At 33.7% G+C, this 18,321-nt stretch overlaps 1 protein-coding gene across 1 annotated transcript in view; it reads right to left on the reverse strand.

Moving 5' to 3' along the window:
- Positions 1-9,399: 9,399 nt before the first annotated feature.
- The window catches only part of LOC128226065 (mucin-2-like), a 22,013-nt gene continuing 13,091 nt past the window's right edge, over positions 9,400-18,321 (reverse strand). The window contains exons 9-11 of the mRNA XM_052935963.1: positions 12,781-13,858; positions 12,506-12,522; positions 9,400-11,990 (exon numbers count right to left, since the gene is read on the reverse strand). Coding sequence (XP_052791923.1) covers positions 11,896-11,990; positions 12,506-12,522; positions 12,781-13,858 — 1,190 coding nt within the window. The 3' untranslated portion in view covers positions 9,400-11,895. The remainder of the gene's footprint in view (positions 11,991-12,505; positions 12,523-12,780; positions 13,859-18,321) is intronic.

The following is an 18,321-nucleotide window of genomic DNA, read 5'->3' on the forward strand; positions in this document are numbered from 1 at the left end:
ACAAACGTCAAAGTACTAGAGTAAGGCGTTTGAAGACTTTTTAAAAATTGTTTTAACCAAATTGAACTTAAGTGAACGAAATATTAAAGCACTGACCCGTTTAAAACTACATTACCCCATATATTAATCAATGCATTGGCCAATATCAATTACATAATTGGATTATTCTGTTGTATGTTACCAATTGATAAGTGGTCTTTGTTTTAAGATTAAACCCCCATAAAGCTCCAATGGCTTTATTATCCTGTTTGAATTTAACTTAACAATCGTATCAAACTGCATTGTTGCTAAATTGAAGCGAGATGGGAAGTGACGATAATTGCCTAAAATATTGGTCATTCACTCATCATTGGTTAAAGATGCAGTCTTACTCCAAAATAAGACTTACCACATTTAATGCAATTGTAACTTTTAATATACCAAAGGGGATGAATAAGTAACAAAAACAATGTTTTTACGAAGTATAACGAGTTAAATTTGAAAGAAAGATCCAGAAAACAAGACATTTCTACCGTATGAGACGATAGTTTATCGCAGTAAATCTTTTAGCATTCACAACTCATTTAATATTTTTGCGTTTTCAGCTATTTAAAACACGGTTAAAATCTTGTTAACAGTTAATATAACATAAATGCATTATTTAGTAAGTTGTTTAAGGTTTATCAGTCATAATTTATGATTGGCTTATATGTGTATTATATTGATTTTGAATAAGAGTGTCACTTTAAGATTTGCAACCTTGAAATGTTTTGTTCAATATCTGTTACACAGGATAGCAGGCGCGGTTCATTGAAAATAGCGTATAAGAATAATACTGCATTATTGTCATTTGTGAATTATGTTTAAGTGATCAACACGATACATCCGATATATAGTTGTCTTTCTTCAAGTAAACAATAGACAATCGACAGAAAGAAGCCTTCTGAGATTCGATACTAAAGGATTTTCAAATAAAACGCAAAATATATCAGAACTTTCTACACAACCCAGCAGTTCTTCCCAACAGCATTTGACGTTTTTTACTGATACACTTGAATATAAAATTGTAATTTTCATAAATAGCCCCACTTAACAAGGCTAGTGTTGGCTAGGAGGTATGTTCTTCCATAGGTATCTAATTCAAAAAAGTAAACGGAAATTTAAAATTGTTTCTTTTCGAAAAAAAATTCTCCAGATAAAAAATGAATTTAGAAATAAACAAATGGCTATATTGTTGTAAATACCTAAGAAACGGCAAAGGTCAATAACTTAAAAAAAACCTTCTAGACAAAATTATGGTTCCTGCCTATGGTTCATTGCTTTCCTGCCTAGTAAGATATATTTTATGACATTTGAAGTCGATACCGCAAAAACCTGTAGAGTTATTATACGGACAGAAATAAGTATACCAATCACCCATAACGAAAATAATATGGCAAAAGGGAGATAAATCAGCATAAACCAAATATGTAAGGAAGTATTAGAGTGCTTTCGCATTTTTCTTGATTTTCTATGTATACATTTTAAAGATTTATTTAAATGCCATGATATCTTTTCGATTAATGGTCCGAACACGCAGCTTATTTATGAATGCATACTGAGAAAGGGAAAGTAGAACATAATTCAGCAATGATTGAAGTTAAGACTCTGGTTCTTACGCAAGAACTTCACCTGTGAATATCGCGTTATGTCTATATTTCAAATTTCATCAAAATCCAAATGTTTTTAACTTATTCTCGGAATAAGTTTGTGACGGACGGAGGGAGGTTCTGCGTCCATAGGAAAATATTGCTCAGAGACTTGAGATGTGAAGGCTTACCAACGAGTCATTTTTTATTATGGTTAGTGGAACAAAACTGATTTAGAATGTTTCCTATATACTGCATGGAAAGGCAACAATACACATTATGCTACCTGATGTCTTTCATTCTAAGCTGTCATTGATGTTCATGAAAATTTGTTCAAAATGAATGTGATCTTTGAATGGCATATACGTTTTTATTAATTAACTATTACGTATTTGACGAGATACATAGACAATTGCGGTACCAATGCCAGACAATTAAAGACAGTGCTTTATTCATAAGTATGTGCAATGTCACTTTAAGGATGCATGTCAAAATCAACAAAGTCAAGTCTAGAAAAGCAGACAACATAAATGAATAAGGGATAAATACGGCTTCAATGTGAACTTAAAGTAAGTTATAAGAATGTTTTTAACCGAAATGGTAATAGTTAATTAATAAAATACTTATTAATTAGGTGATTTCATAATGGCTTAGTTATTTGTCCGAGGTTAGCCCTTTCGGGCTCAGGCAAATACAGCTAACCTCGGACAAATAACTAGGCCAATATGAAATCACCTAATTAATAATATTATAATATTAATTGCGACTGTAGGCATAGCTGAAAAGTCATTTGAAACAATTTGTAAATCTTGCTGACTGTGTACGAAAGACAATTATGTAGTGAGAATCACAAATGATTACATAGGTAATGAATGTGTGATTCCTGCTGGCTATGTGGTTATTTAAGAACAATTCGACTCATTGCGTAGCCAGAATTATACGTTTGTCTAAGAAAAGAATTTTTGCATCCTGCTGGCTGTGAGATGTGTAAAGGAGAATTTTATATCGATGCATACATAGAATCACATGTTCGTCTATGTAAAGAATGTGTAAATCCTGCTGAATATGTGATTTATAAAAGGCAATTCCAAGGCATATAGCTATAATCACAAGTGTGTCGATGAGTCTTGGTGACAGCGTGATGTATGAACCCCACTGGGTGTGGAATGTACGAAAATCAATTGCGGCTCACTGCATAGCTAGAATCACAATTTTGTATTCATATTAATGTGTGAGTCTAATTGGCAGTTTGTTGCTCAGAAAAAAATTGTGGTGATTCGTAAAAAAAACATATCTGCGAGGAGGCTGGGCTACCATTCATTTTATGGACAACTTTAAAAATCCTCTCCTCACATCCGCAAGCCCGATTGAAAATAGCTTCATAAAAATTTCCTGTTCAATTTTCATCACCCCATTTTGATTCGTAAAAGAAAAAAATGGCCACCAGGAGTCTAGTCTACTTTTAACTATATATGTCTATATGGAAAATTTCAAAATCTTCTTCTCAGAATCCGTTGGCCCGATTCAAACATATTTTCTCGAAAATGCTCCTCATGTGACACTCTATCAAATTTCATCGAATATCTCCACTACATGTTGATTCGTTTAAAACATGGTCGCCAGGGGCGGGGCTACTTTTTAGTATATGTCTTTATGAAAAGACACAAATGTTCCTAAGGTGGGCCTCTTTATCCCGCCGTGGAATTGATTAAATCATATTGATAACTGTGGTGTTTGTGGCTCTCGTTGGTGTCGTCTGGGCCCTTATCTTGTGCGTCTGAATAATCTTTAACAACTGGGCCTTTTACATGGGTATTATTGATTAAAGGAGCTTTTTCACAGATTGTATGTTAGCAACAAATGTTTATAAATTTAGTCCAAATTGAGTTATTTACCATATTTGATCAACAACAACTGGACCCTATAAAATGTGAATGAATCTCTTTAATAGCACAATAACTATCACCCAAAGCACAACAGACAAGCTCTGAATCTGGTTGGACTCGGCTCTGAAGCTCAAGAGTCAAGTTTATTTCTCGGTCGGTGTGATTTTTTGTTCGTTGCCGTTCAAATTGGATTGCTACGGGTACTGGATTAACAACCCCATCAACCTACACAACATTAGACCACTTTATCGCGTAATATAAAGCCAATGAATGCATACATACATTAATAACTTGTTTCAAAATCATTGTAAAATTAATGAGTTTAAAGTTAAACTAATGATACAAAAGCCAATTCTCATCTTAATCAAAGCAGACAATCTCTCACAAATGCAGGTTTAAGCATTTTAAAATGATAGCTAGTTAAGATTATAACCTACTTTTCCAATTGAAGTACGTTATAATCTAAGTTAGTTGGAGCACATTTTGCAAACTTTAAATACAAAATATCCACTAATATATATGACGCTTTATAAGGATTTCACTTATATAACAGAAAATAATGGATCTATATTTATTTTAAGGTGTTGCTGTCAGTTTCGGTCCAGAATGTTTACTCATCGTTCCCAAACAGAGCGACTTTTGTCGTATCTACGTAACACCACTCACCCAATATACGCACGTACCTGGACCACCGACAACCACCAGATTAAAATGTATGACTGTTTAGAGTACGTGTCCGAGTATACCGTAATGTAAGTTCACGTTTGTAGCGATGCGGACGTTTCAGTGGACGTTTTTTACGAGTTGACACGAATCCTATCTAGTTAACCAGTTAGTTACTTACTAAGTGGAATTCGCAAATCATAACAAGATAAACAGTTACTGCTAAAAGCCAAAAATGAATAGATGGATAAGTGGTAACAGGCACTTTCAAGCATGTTTTTAGTCTTCTAATTTTTTTATTGCCAAAATGTATCGCACAATTTATATTCATCACACAGTTAAATAACTAAGCTATTAAACGGATTAGAAACTTTGTTCTTAAACCGAACATTAAAAAACCCGTCTGACCTTCAATTTACAATATAGCATATAAAACAACATATTCGACGAGGCATTATCAAATTTATATATTTATAAAGTGTTTACCTGTGTCTTGTTTATAATATGATCACTATTTAAGAATAAAATGGTACAACAAAATGTGACCTAGTATACGTCAACCAGATTGTTGATCACATTGTAAAAAGTGATTACATCATTATCACTTGTACCACACAGTCTGCAATTATGCGGCAATCTATCACATGCCAGTATACGACACAAATTTATCACGCGATCTACTGCTTTGATAAAAACACAGGTACATTAAAGTGCGTGTGTTAGTGGTGTAAGTAGTTTATACTCCGGGTCCCGGCGTGAGCACATTGATGTGTCCCAGAGTGACAGTTCAACCACCGCACATCTATCCTGGGCAAAACCAGTACTAGGTGCCTTCACCTCTGCAAGAAACTGACAACTTCTGTATATGCCAGGGGCAGTGGTTCAGTGCAAATGGTCGTAGAAAGGATTTCATAACCAATAACAACAGAAGTGACCAGGTCCGCCCGGGAATCGAACCCTTGTTGTCCGATTCAGAGTCCAACGCTCTACCGATTGAGCTAACCGTGCGTGTGATGAGAATTATCTAAACTATTTATTTGTCACTTGACTATTGCAAAATATGCATACCACGTAGAAGGGACCAAACTGCTTTGTTTAAAAAGTGTTATTTTTGGTAAGAAATGTATTGCATTTCACTATTTCGGCAATTTTTCACAATTAAATGCATTTATCTTGTCCGGTTGATCAAAATATGCTATTTTCTGGTTTTCACAACTTTCGCCTATTTTTTTTTAAATGAGTCGTCTGCAATTTTACGAGCACTGAAAATGTCCAAATTTGGTGAAAATTTGACTGCGAGAACTTGAAATGTGTGCAAAGATGTGTATAACTGCCCCATTTGATGCTTAGAATGCCATTTGAGTCGAGGTTCAGTTGAAAAACCTCAAAGAATGGCATTTTGGGCCAAAACGCCTTAGAAAATACAGACGCACAGGCACTTGGGTGACAGGCATTGAAACTGAAAAACTTGACACAGACTATCAGATTGAGCTAGTTTTGGGTGTATTTATGTACGAAGGACTAATCGAAAGTGTTTTTCATAAAAAATGCAGGGACGGGTTTAGTTATAGGAATGACGTCACCATTACGTCATATGTACTTCCGTTGTGTGGAAAATTCTCAATAAAAAAAATGTTCTTATGATTGATAGACATGTTTTCACATGCTCAATACACTGTAAATCAAAACTATCATTATTCCTGAAACTTTAATACCTTAAGTATCTATTCTTGCTTGATTTATCATTTAGAGTAGAGATTAAAGCATAAACCGCTGCCCTATAGTTGAAAGGTCATTTTGGAAGAACTGTCATGGCGGACGGTGCAAATTTTAGAGTTTGTTTTTCAAGTGGAGTGATTTTTCTTAGGAATAACTTGACCCCCCTTTTTATTGGCTTAAAATGTAATTTAAAGCTTGTACTCTAAGAATATATGTGGTTATCATAGCCTGCATTCGCTCGAAATGCCTTTAAATGTTGTCTAAAAATTATAATTTTACATTGAATTATATAGGGAAAAACAATGGTGGTGTGTAACCTATAGATGATAGACGAATGGAATTAGAAGGGAACCAGTAAATATTTGTATCCTGCGTCAACATTAACTGGGAATGGAAATCAAATGCTGGTACCCTTCTTATCCACGGGAGAGCACTCTCGCGAATTTTGCTACGGTGGCGGTCAACATTTTTCGTGCAGGAGCTGTCAAAATATATCTAGAAGAGGTCATGTGTAACATTATCTGAACTTAAAAAAATAATACTGCTTGATGTATTTTCTCATATATTAATCTCAACGCTCGCAGACAACACATTTCAATTTCAGGCCGAAACGCAGATTAGAATTTGGATATGTGTCTAACTCAGTACCGAATAAACACATCCAGGAAAAAAAAAATCAGCAGAAAATAGCATCTAGCAGTATTACATTTGTAGGTCCAGATAATGTCAGACATTAACACTTCTAGATATAATTTTGACAGCTCCTGCACGAAAACTTTTGACTGCTACCATCGCAAATGTTGCGAGAGTGCTCTCCCGTGGATAAGAAGGGTACCAGTCTTTGGTTTCCATTCCCATTGTTGCTGTCGCAGGGTACCAATATTTACTGGTTCCCTTCTAATTCCATTCGTTTAGTTGCGTTCGTCTAAATGCATTCGTCTATCGTCTATCGTCTATATGCTTATTAGTAAATGCATACTACTATGTTTGATTGATGTATAATTAAGTTAGCTTTTAATGGTCTTATTACATTATATAAATATTATTAGTAATACTATTAGAAGTTTAATTGTACTCTTGTATTTAAATTAGAACACAATAGTCAATTAAAAGTGAAAACTTGACATCTGACATTTATCGTTTAGACGTAGACACTTAGCAATAACATGAAGGAAACCTAAAGTTGTACACATAGACACATGCGGAAGTCCATTACAAACACGAACAAAGCAATTGCATGAAGGCATTTACGATTTAAACGAATGCACTAGCAATTGCTATAATGCAGATATGGCCAATATATGGACCACCATGGTAATCTTAAGTAAGAATAATTTCAGCTGAAAATCGGTTTTCGATCAAAATAAGAAAAAATGATTTAAGGTCAAGGTCGTAGTGACCTTAAGCTGAAAATCCGATTTCGTTTAATAATTTAAGAATGCTAATATCCACGTACCTCAACCTTGCTATCCTGATTTAATGCATCTGCTTCCTATTAGTCATGTTTCAAAAACATTGCGACGTCTTTGATGATTTGCATCAAAATTATAAAGTATTACATCAAGGAGTTGGTGGTATAAATTTATTATGCTCCGCGAAACGAGAGCATATAGTTGCCGCTTTGCCCGTCCATCCATCCTTTCGTCCGTCTTTCCGTCCGTCAAACTCTTGTCTTGTCAACTTAAAAACTATTGATGCGATTGAATTAAAACTTGGTATATAGATAGATGGAAATTAAAGGAAGTGCAGTGCATAAGAACCATAATCCTATAATGCATATTTATAAATTATCTCCCATTAATCATTTTTTGATAATTGGTGTTTATCCGGGTCATAACTTCAAAACAACTGATGGGATTGAAATAAAACTTGGTTATAGGTAGATGGCATTGAGAGGAAGTGCAGTGCACAAGAACCATAATACTATCATGCATATCTATTAAGTTATCTCCCCTTAACATATTTTTCATAATTGGTGCTTGCCCGGGCCATAGCTTCAAAACTAATGATGGGATTTAAATAAAACTTGGTATTTAGATAGATTGCAATTAGAGAAAGTGCAGTACACAAGTACCATAATCCTTTCATGTATAGTAAGGTAGCAGATTCCTAATGAAAACCTCCTCTTGAACCTTTTTATTTTAATGTTTTAGCCTATGTTTTTAAGCACAGCACTACAAATGTTTTGAGGCTTTCAAAGTAGCGGTTCAAATCCATCCAGAACCATATGTTTTCTATTTTTTTTCTTACATATTTTGGCAGTAGTTTGTCCGCGCCATACCATCAATATTTGCGGTTTTCAATTGCTGTTTTTTTTTTATTTCATTTCTTGTAAATTATCTTTAAATTTATTTCTCAAACCTGCCCATATCTTTCCATGTTATGAAACTTTCCAACTGTGTATAATAATGCTACAACAATTTACCTTCTACCAGCACATTGTATTACAAGTTCTGTCTTTTCATAGAAAACGGGCATATGGGGAACATCCATCGCCTTCAGCGATATTCTTGTTTTTGAATGTTTTTAAGCGAAGAGTTACTGATACAGTTATTAATTGGAGCTCAGAATTTACAGAGTTTACCAGAGCTAGAACCTATGTGCTTTTTTAAACAGATTTCAACGTAACAACTTATTTAAAGAACAGAACAGAACAGACAGTTCATTCGACTTATACAAGAGTACATCTGTGCATAGATTACAGGTAGAGGCTAGTAGATGGCATTAACCAGCTGCTATACATTTTGTTTGGAAAAAAAAATCAATATTATTTTGTTCTTGAATGTAAATTGTTAACTGCTAAAGGAAAAGTTTACATGGATAAATTTTGTTATGCAAGACCGAATATGATGAAATTTATAGAATTATTCACCTCTCAAAATACTAATGTAAATAGAAATTATCGATGTATGTATTAAAAGCTTTCGAGTTTTGAAGGACCTACTATAGTGTTTACGGATGAAATTTGTTTATTGCTCTTGCTATGTTTATATTGTGCCATGGTACTGTGATTCCTAAACCAATTTGTAATTGTGTGATTTGAAGATTGATTCCTAAACCAATTTGTAATTGTGTGATTTGAAGATTGAATGGACATTGACTATGTTATATGCACAAACGTATTTTACTGAGTGTGTATGTATGTGCATTTGTCCTATTGTGTTCTGAAATAAACTCAAATACTATAACCGAGAGTCTTTCAGTGCTTTGATTAAAGTATCGAAACCCTCTCCGATTGCGGTTTCGTCGGTATGTCTTATCCGAAAATTAACACACTTTGAAAAACAACATGGCGGACAGTGATCCAACACGTGTGTTGAAACACCATTTAGTTAAAATAAGCTAACGACCATCTTAGGTGTCATTGGATGGAAGAAATTTAGAAATAATGACTATATGCAGAAACTCTATTATGTTGTTGAAATTATAGACAGGCAGACAGACAGACAGTTTATTTCGATTTGTACAGCGTACATCGTCATCAACACATATGTTATTGCTGATCAATGTCAACGTGTATGCATAATAACAAACAATGTAATACAAACCAGTATATACATATATACAAAAATCATCTAAATAAGAGGATGAACAAATGGTACAATATTAAGTTCTAACATTAATTATTGTGGATCTTACTTTAAGCGAATCTTTAACACACAGACATAGTTTAATAAGCTCTAAATAACTTTCATATTCAAAACTAGTCTTAAAATATCTATACATATCTAGCACCGTGCTTTTTTCTAAAGCACCATACCAATCTTGTTTAAAAGCATCATATATTCTACATTTCAAAACTATAAATATATCAACATCAATATTGTAGATATCGTCCAAAACATGGCTAAAACCAAAATCATTTAATATCTTTCTTATGTTATACACCCAATTACGACAACCTTTAACACAATCATTCTTAGCTTGTGCATATGAAGTTTTGATGATAATATTATCAGTGGTAGCAACTTTAAACCAATATGACAATATACGCATATATCTACACATATATAACGAAAATTTTCCTAATTCGCCATAAACATTGACATTGCAAGTATTTATTTTGACTCTTTATAATCTTTTACAAAATTTAAATGAATTCCTTCTAACTCCTTACATTTAGCCCAAAACCTCTGCCGAATAATTTAAAATAGAACCAACAAATGCGTCATATAATGCGTCATATAATTGACACAAATTCATTGATACAAAACCATGCATTTGTTTTTTTTAAGCAAAATCTTCGAAACAGGTTTCGAAACCCTTGAAACCAAAACTAAAACTATTTTAGTATCAACAAAAACGCCATATTTACTAACCTATTTTTTTTTACTTCGTGTCAAATTGTCTAAGACTTTGTTTATAATAACCATTATAACGAACTAAATTAACATGTTACAATGCAAATCAAATATAACAAAATACTTATATGTAACTTAATTAGAGTTGTGGGTTTAGGAACATAAAGAGCAGTGGATTTGATATGGGTAACATTTTCCGATGCCATTAGATTATAGAAATGAACACTAATGACACTGTTTTCACAATACCAAGAAATAAATATTGTCATGATGTCTTGAAATCTTGAATACTCAGAAATACATGATATTCATCTTCAAAACCAAGTACTAGTATGTATTTGTCCAATAAACAATAAATACTAACACTATCATCTCTATCAATACTAAAACATCGACCAATTTTAATATGGAGTTTATGACTAGAGGTTCTTGATCTAGCCAATGATTTTCGTATAGGACACGGTTAACTAATATTAAGGTATCTATCAACATTCAATAAAGACTTAAAGCATTTATAAGTATCGTAGTTGACCACGTGATGTTTATCTACATTCATGTGGTCATATGAAAATGTACAGCATTCAACGATGGTGAATTCCATTTCGGTGGTGAATGACAAAATCTCACTTACAAAGAAATGAATTTTCTCTTTGCCGGTGCAGTTCTAAACATCAAACACTATATTCTTTAATATCAAAATAATTTAAATTCATTGGACATGTGGCGATTGTTTGTAAACACTCGTGATCTGTGTAGTCTGTGACTTGCGGAATAATTGTTACATGATAAGATAATGTTTGTTGACTGATCCACGTTTAAGTACTTTTAAAAGTTTTTAATGATTTGAATTGATATTGACTTAATAAAATGCATATAAGTATTGAATAAATTGAACAGGTTTGAGAACTATTTTAGGGGCGCATTTAACATAGATACCGAGTGTGGGAACAGAGAAATACAGTTATCCTTTTTTTAAGTACTTGATATTTTTAGGGTAATTTATAATGTTTTGATAAACAAAGTAACAGGATAAAGAGAATACTAGATTAGTGTCGTGGATGGAGAAAGTTGATCTGGCCCGGCTGTGGAATTTATCGGGTGATAATTTTCTCCGTCTTACCAGATAAACTTCCTCCATCCACGACACTAAACTAGTATTTTCTATGCATACAACACCCTGAGAAAAACAAGCATAGTCAAAAACCATGTGCAAACAATATTTCTTTGATACAAGTTGCCCATGTACGCCTACCTAGATTACACAGATTTTTTATCATAACATATGAATTTTAAGTGAATCTACATCCAGGCATTTGTAAAACTTTGCGCCAATATTTGACACATTTTGAGACATAAATAGTGATCACTGGTAATCTACCACATTCACCTAAAGTCACACAATTATTACAAAACTCTTAACGCCGAGAAAATATTTACATAAGAAAAGCTGTATTTATTCAATCTCATGACATTCCTTATAATCCCATATTTCGGGGCCAGTGTCAATATCGAAAAACCAATGTATCAAAATCATATATATAAAAAAATCATTATGTATATACACGACGTTTACGATTATCATGAAGTTCTTCATACGTTTTGATACCAACAAAAATAAGCAGCTATGCCTTTAAAAATAATCACAAAACAGTTTCAGATATGCAAAGTTAATAACGCTACTAGTGCATGCATAACTTACACCTGTAAGGAGAGTTGTATCTAGATCTTCCGTATCAGGTGATCACGAACCATTGCGCAGATGAAGATAGTCCTGATTAAAATATGGACTACGCTGCATGCCACGGTCATTGCATCTGCAAAAGAGTATATTGATTTTTATCAATAAGATTAACCATAACAAAAAGTTGACACCGTGTCTCTTCAATAACGGTTATAATAATAAACCCAAGAGATGAGCCGAGTTGTATATGGACAGGTGCTGCATACCACAGACAGGGTCCTAAAGGCGAAAAGGACACGTGGCATTGCTCTGTGAAGAATGTAAACATTGTTAGAATTAGTGGTTAATATTAGTACTCTTAGAGTATTAAACTGCCGAATATGTAAAGTGTATGCAGCTGTTCTCATATTAAAGCATGTAGTCAAAACAAAAGACATTTATGAATTATTTAAACATTTAATTTCAAGATGTCCGACGGGTGCACCCGATGGTCTTTATTAGGGCAGAAGTCAACACCCTTCAATAACCCCATTAAACACAAACAAAATTATTCGGTTAATATCAAACTATGTTGCGTGGCGCACACATTATTTGTTTCAACTTTTGAACTGCACATGGATATTTAATGTTAGATTATTTACAACAGACCTGATCTTTCTTGTTGACTGGAAAAGAAAATTAAAATATATTTGAAAAATCGGTATTGTTCACAGTTTTACCATTTAATTTTCATTTTCCAACAAAAACAGCACTTGATACAAACACGTGTATAATAATTCAAAATCTAACACTCGAAAAGTTTTTTTTATTTCGATATCTTTAAATTTCTTATAAAATGGGCCAATTTTTCGGAACATTGTTGCAACGTGATTGACGGTATGGTTGTTAACATTTTAACATGAAATATCTGATGACGTGCTCACATATTCAAAGTAGATGTAGTGGTAGCTGCAGTTGGGGTTGTGGTAGTTGGTGTAGTGGAATCTGTAGATGGTGATGTGGTAGTTGGTGTAGCGGTAATGGTAGTCGTTGTTGGTTTAGTGGTAATTGTTGTTGGTGTAGTGGTAGTTGTTGTTGGTGTAGTGGTAGCTGTTGTTGGTGTAGTGGTAGTAGTTGTAGGTGTAGTGGTTGTTATTTGTGTAGTGGTAGTTGTTGTTGTTGTAGTGGTAGTTGTTGTTGGTGAAGTGGTAGCTGTAGTTGGTGTTGTGGTTGTTGTTGTTGGTGAAGTGGTTGTTGTTGTTGGTGTAGTGGTAGTTGTTGTTGGTGTTGTGGTTGTTGTAGTTGGTGTAGTGGTAGTTGTTGTTGGTGAAGTGGTTGTTGTTGTTGGTGTAGTGGTAGTTGTTGTTGGTGAAGTGGTAGTTGTAGTTGGTGTAGTGGTAGTTGTTATTGGTGTAGTGGTAGTTGCTGTAGGTGTAGTGGTTGTTGTTGTTATTGGTGTAGTGCTGGTTGTTGTGGTAGTTGTAGTTGGTGGAGTGGTTGTTGTTATTGGTGTTGTGGTAGTTGTTGCGGGTGTAGTGGTAGTTGTAGTTGGTGTAGTGGTAGTTGTAGTTGGTGTAGTGGTAGTTGTAGTTGGTGTAGTGGTAGTTGTAGTTGGTGTAGTGGTAGTTGTTGATGGTGTTATGGTAGTTGTTGGTGGTGTAACTGTAGTGGTAGTTGGTGTTGAGGTAGTTGTTGTGGGTGTAGTGGTGGTTGTTGTTGATGGTGTAGTGGTAGTTGTAGTTGGTGTAGTGGTAGTGGTAGTTGGTGTAGTTGTAGTGGGCGTTGTGATTGTTGTAGTGGGTGAAGTGGTAGTTGTAGTTGGTATAGTGGTAGTTGTTGTTGGTGCTGTGGTTGTTGTAATTGGTGTAGTTGAAGTTGTTGTTGGTGTAGTTGTAGTGGGCGTTGTGATTGTTGTGGTTGTAGCTGCACATGTTTGACAACATACAACTGTTCTTGACTCTTCAGTATAAGTTGGACAATCAGCTGCATTACATGACGTTGACTGATCTCCATATGGGCAATCTGCAATGTATAAATCGCATAAATAAGGTACAGTACAATGAATTTAATTCTATAAAATATATTTCTTTCCTTTATGTATTTTCTAAGCTTTTATTAACAATGCAGTGCTTAAATAGTGTGTTTAAATAAGTTCTAATGTTGTTGCCATGAAAAAAATGAAACTTACATCGTTCCGATTGGATCAACCTGGTCTTTGACCATGTGATTTACGCTAATACATGTACTTGTTTAGGGAAATATAAGAATAATTTTGATGCAAAGCATAAAAGACGTCGCGAATGTTTTTGACACATGACTAAAAGGAAGCAGATACATTAAACCAAAAGAAATTTGAGGTACGCGGATACAAGTATTTTTCAGTTATTGAAAGAAATCGGACTTTCAACTTAGTTACCATGACCATGACCTTTGACCAGCTGACATAACAATAGGGTACTGGCTATGTTTGAGGGATCTCTACCAAGTTCGCGGTCTCTAGGCCTAAGAGTTTTTTTTCATATATTGATCAGAAACCGATTTTCAGCTGAAAGTAATCTTAAGGTTTCCACGACATTAACACTGAAGGTCCAAATGTTAACCATATCTCATTATCCGGGAGTTGTCCCAGACAATATTGATATGAATAGTTCACTTCGACAAATTTTAAGGGGGGGGGGGGTAAAAAGGTTAAACTGCATGTGTTGTTTATAGTTTTACTCCAATGGCTGAAAAACACTAAGAATTAAATCATGGATAATTTAATCGACTCTTTCTAATCTAAGATTTACACACATGTACGTATACATATCTACACATATCTTTTTGAGTAAATATCACTTAAAACAATTACATTTACCTTCAATTCTATCACAAATATATAAAACACATGATACAATATTTTTTTTATTTAAAATCGGTTATATGGCAATAATAAAACATTAGCTCAATGAGCAGTTTTCCAGCCAATTGTATAAACAGATTTACCCAGGGTAATATTTTACCGGCGGTAATTTTCCTGGTAAATTGGCGGTAATCAATTGTATAAAACAAAATTAAGATTTTACCAAGCTATTTACCGCGGTAATATTTACCCTCCTCCAAGAGGTGGGTAAATTGATTTACCGTCTCAGTTACCAGAATCAAGATGGCCGACCAGACATAAAAAAACGCTCGATTCACAACTCATTTTGTCGATTTTAAAGACAAACTGAAACTTCGTGCTTAGAAAACTGTTCCATTACGTCCATATCAATAGAAGACAGGAATACAGAGGTAAGAAATCGCCAATAACTCACTGTGTGAACAAAAAAATATTCCAACGAACAAATTTCATGTACAAACACAGTGACACAAGAAATCTGAAGTTTAAGAAAGTACTTTACCTTGTTTCGCGTTTAAATAATTCCAAAATCTTTCAAAGCTCAATGCAATGGTTCGAGACCAACACTTGATTGCAGGTCTCGACCTTACTTTGTTGAAATGTATCCCACTTTGCACATATTTTGAGTATTTTGCACATAAATATTTACAATCAAATTGAACCGCCTGTAAACATTGAACAATACTGTAAATGACAGCTATGACGTCATTTTCTATGAAATATACCTCAGTCTATAGTCTATTTCCACAGTGTTCTTATATAGAGGCACACAATGGGGTGACTGCTAACCAAATACTGTGAAGTGCCTTGATAATATAAAAGTTTACTGTATATTTGATAAAAACAACAGCTGTGGTATGACAACATACCCAAGTATGATTTTTTGAGTTTGTTAAAATGTATTTAAATTATACTGTTACATATACAGTTCTGTGATTAGCACGTTTATGTTCAATTGTACACAACCATTTCATAATTGTGATAATGAATATTATAATCATTTTAGGCTTTTCATAAGCGAAAGCCAGCAGAGCCAGTGTGATGATAAAACATATAACAGGCACATGATTAAAGACACCAAGAGCAGTGAGGTAAAAATAATGTTGTTTTTTTTCTTCTGTAAATTATCAGTGTACTGTCATTTGAATGAAAGCAAAATATCATTAACTTGTTTGTTTATTGTGAAAGCCATCATCTCTTACCGACGATCTTGTTAACTTATCTTTCAAATTTATAGAAACATTGGCCTCTAGGGAACGCCGTCACCCCCCCCGCCACCCCCCACCCCCTCATATGCATATTTCCATATCCGCATCCAATATTCATTAATCAGCCATTTAAGATATGAAGCTGATTTTCACAGACAACATATAATTTTAATGATTACAAAATAATTTTACTTATCTTTAGATTGCTACCAGTGGAAGACCAAGGTTATATGACAAATGTGCCGCCAAGGAAACATCACAACATGAACTTCATGGAGCCGCTAGTGTATTATATGCTGTTTAACATTGCTGATTCTGGTTATTGGTATATACATAAGAATCGACTTTGATTTTGAATTTAAGACCATTTATAGTTAAATGAAAATAGAAAATAAATGTTACACTCCTTGTATATTGACTTTTAATATGTTCCTGTAAAATGAAAATATGGTGACTATATGAGTAAGTACTTCTAACACTTTAATTTGACATCCACAATGGGACAGCTTAGTTTTTAAACAGTTAAAAAAATTATTAAATAGTGCTGACAATAACTGAAGAGATCATGTAACATTCTATTTTAAACAGAAACAATTATGACATAAATAAGCAGACACTAAAAATAAGTTCATTAAGTTAATTATACATGATTGCACTTTTAGTGCCAAGTTGAGGGGTTACTGCAAGCCTATGGGTAGGGACATAATTATACAAACATATATATATATATATATATGTTACAAATAAGATCAAAGAAAAAGATTCAAGAACATTTGGTCATTAATAATAAACATAACTGATATATTATACAAATGTCGCATGTAGTTTAACAATCTTATGAATTTGCAAAGTGGTTGGATGCAGCATTTAATAAATGGAATTCTTCAAGAAATGACATTTCACAAAGAAGATATAGAAAATATCAAGTACATTTATAATATGTGTCTGTATTGACACAAAAAAGAATCAGTGGTGTTTTCTTACATATATTCTTAATTTCAGCAATAATTCAGTTTAAAATATAACAATGGACCCCCAGCTTTAATTAACAAATACATGGAATACTGAAACAATGGTACATATTAGATTAAAGATATGAATTATTGATCACTTTAATGAGAATCAATTCTATGAAACTCAGTGCATCATTTCTATGACAAGTTGAAACTGACTATAAATTCCTTAGGTGTCAGCGTGAGAAAAACGGAAGATGCCATTCAAATATATTTTTTGAATTTTGTGTTAGCAAGTTTAATTTTTTGTCAGTTAATTTCTGTTTTTAAATTATTCAGATATATCGTGTCATTATGACTTGCAAATCATTGCAATAATGTTCACATTTTTCTGCGGTATTCGTTGACCGTTTTGTATGAAGTAAAGAATCACACCCCTGAATTCAGAATAAACCTACCCCTTGCAGTGTTGCATACATGTGTTTTATTGATCAGCCACGGGAGTAGCTTATAATACTTTGTACTGTTTTGTTGAATATTTACCAGGTAACTTGTTGGGCCGATTTGATGAATTTTGTCATTAACCTGCCTTTTAGATATTTTTTTTATAAAAATGGAATGTGGACATTCATTTTTTTTATAAAAAAGATACCTCCAATCTGACAGCTGTGCGGGAAAATGACGTCACTCTATTGCATTATGGGACATTTTGGTAAAATTTACCCTGGTAAATTTACCGCCTTGGTAATTTCTTTTATACAACGCATTTACCGCCATGGTAATATTACCACGGAATTTACCGGTGGTTTTACTTACCGAGGTAATTATTTACCATTGTTTATACAATTGGCTGATGAAGAACAAACATACATAACATATCAAAACATGGAAATGAGGTTGTGACCTGGAAGTTTAAACATATAGTTTAAAATAGGTAGCAATATTGGAGCAAGTATTTACAAAAGCTGTTCCTTCATGCATACAAGTACAAAAAGTAAGATCGATTATAGCACTGAAAGCAGTGATAACATCAACAAGTTTTTCCGACCGTACGCGCAATCCACACGCGCACGGTTCGACTAGTTGACACAGTGTGTGTATATACCACGTGAGTTTGATTGCGAGTTTAATTTCTTTAAACACTTCGACAAACCTTTTCACAATACGGCCGTCTGACGGAGCACTGTCAAAACATGAATTTGGAAACAGGTTTGTCGAAGTGTTTGATGAAACTAATGACTTTATCAAATGTCGGTAATAAAACAAATGCAGGCCTTTTTAAGAGGCACAGACTGCCCTTTGTTTCATTTAAAATGGTGGTGTAAAAGAAAAGTTATCTTTGATTTAAGTGTCCATTTTAAGTAAAATATTGCCTTCCGACGTAGCATATATGACGTAATTCATCACGTGGTATACACACACTGTGACATATCACTCTAAAAT

Source organism: Mya arenaria, chromosome 3 (assembly GCF_026914265.1).
Source record: "Mya arenaria isolate MELC-2E11 chromosome 3, ASM2691426v1".
Classification (NCBI taxonomy): domain Eukaryota; kingdom Metazoa; phylum Mollusca; class Bivalvia; order Myida; family Myidae; genus Mya; species Mya arenaria.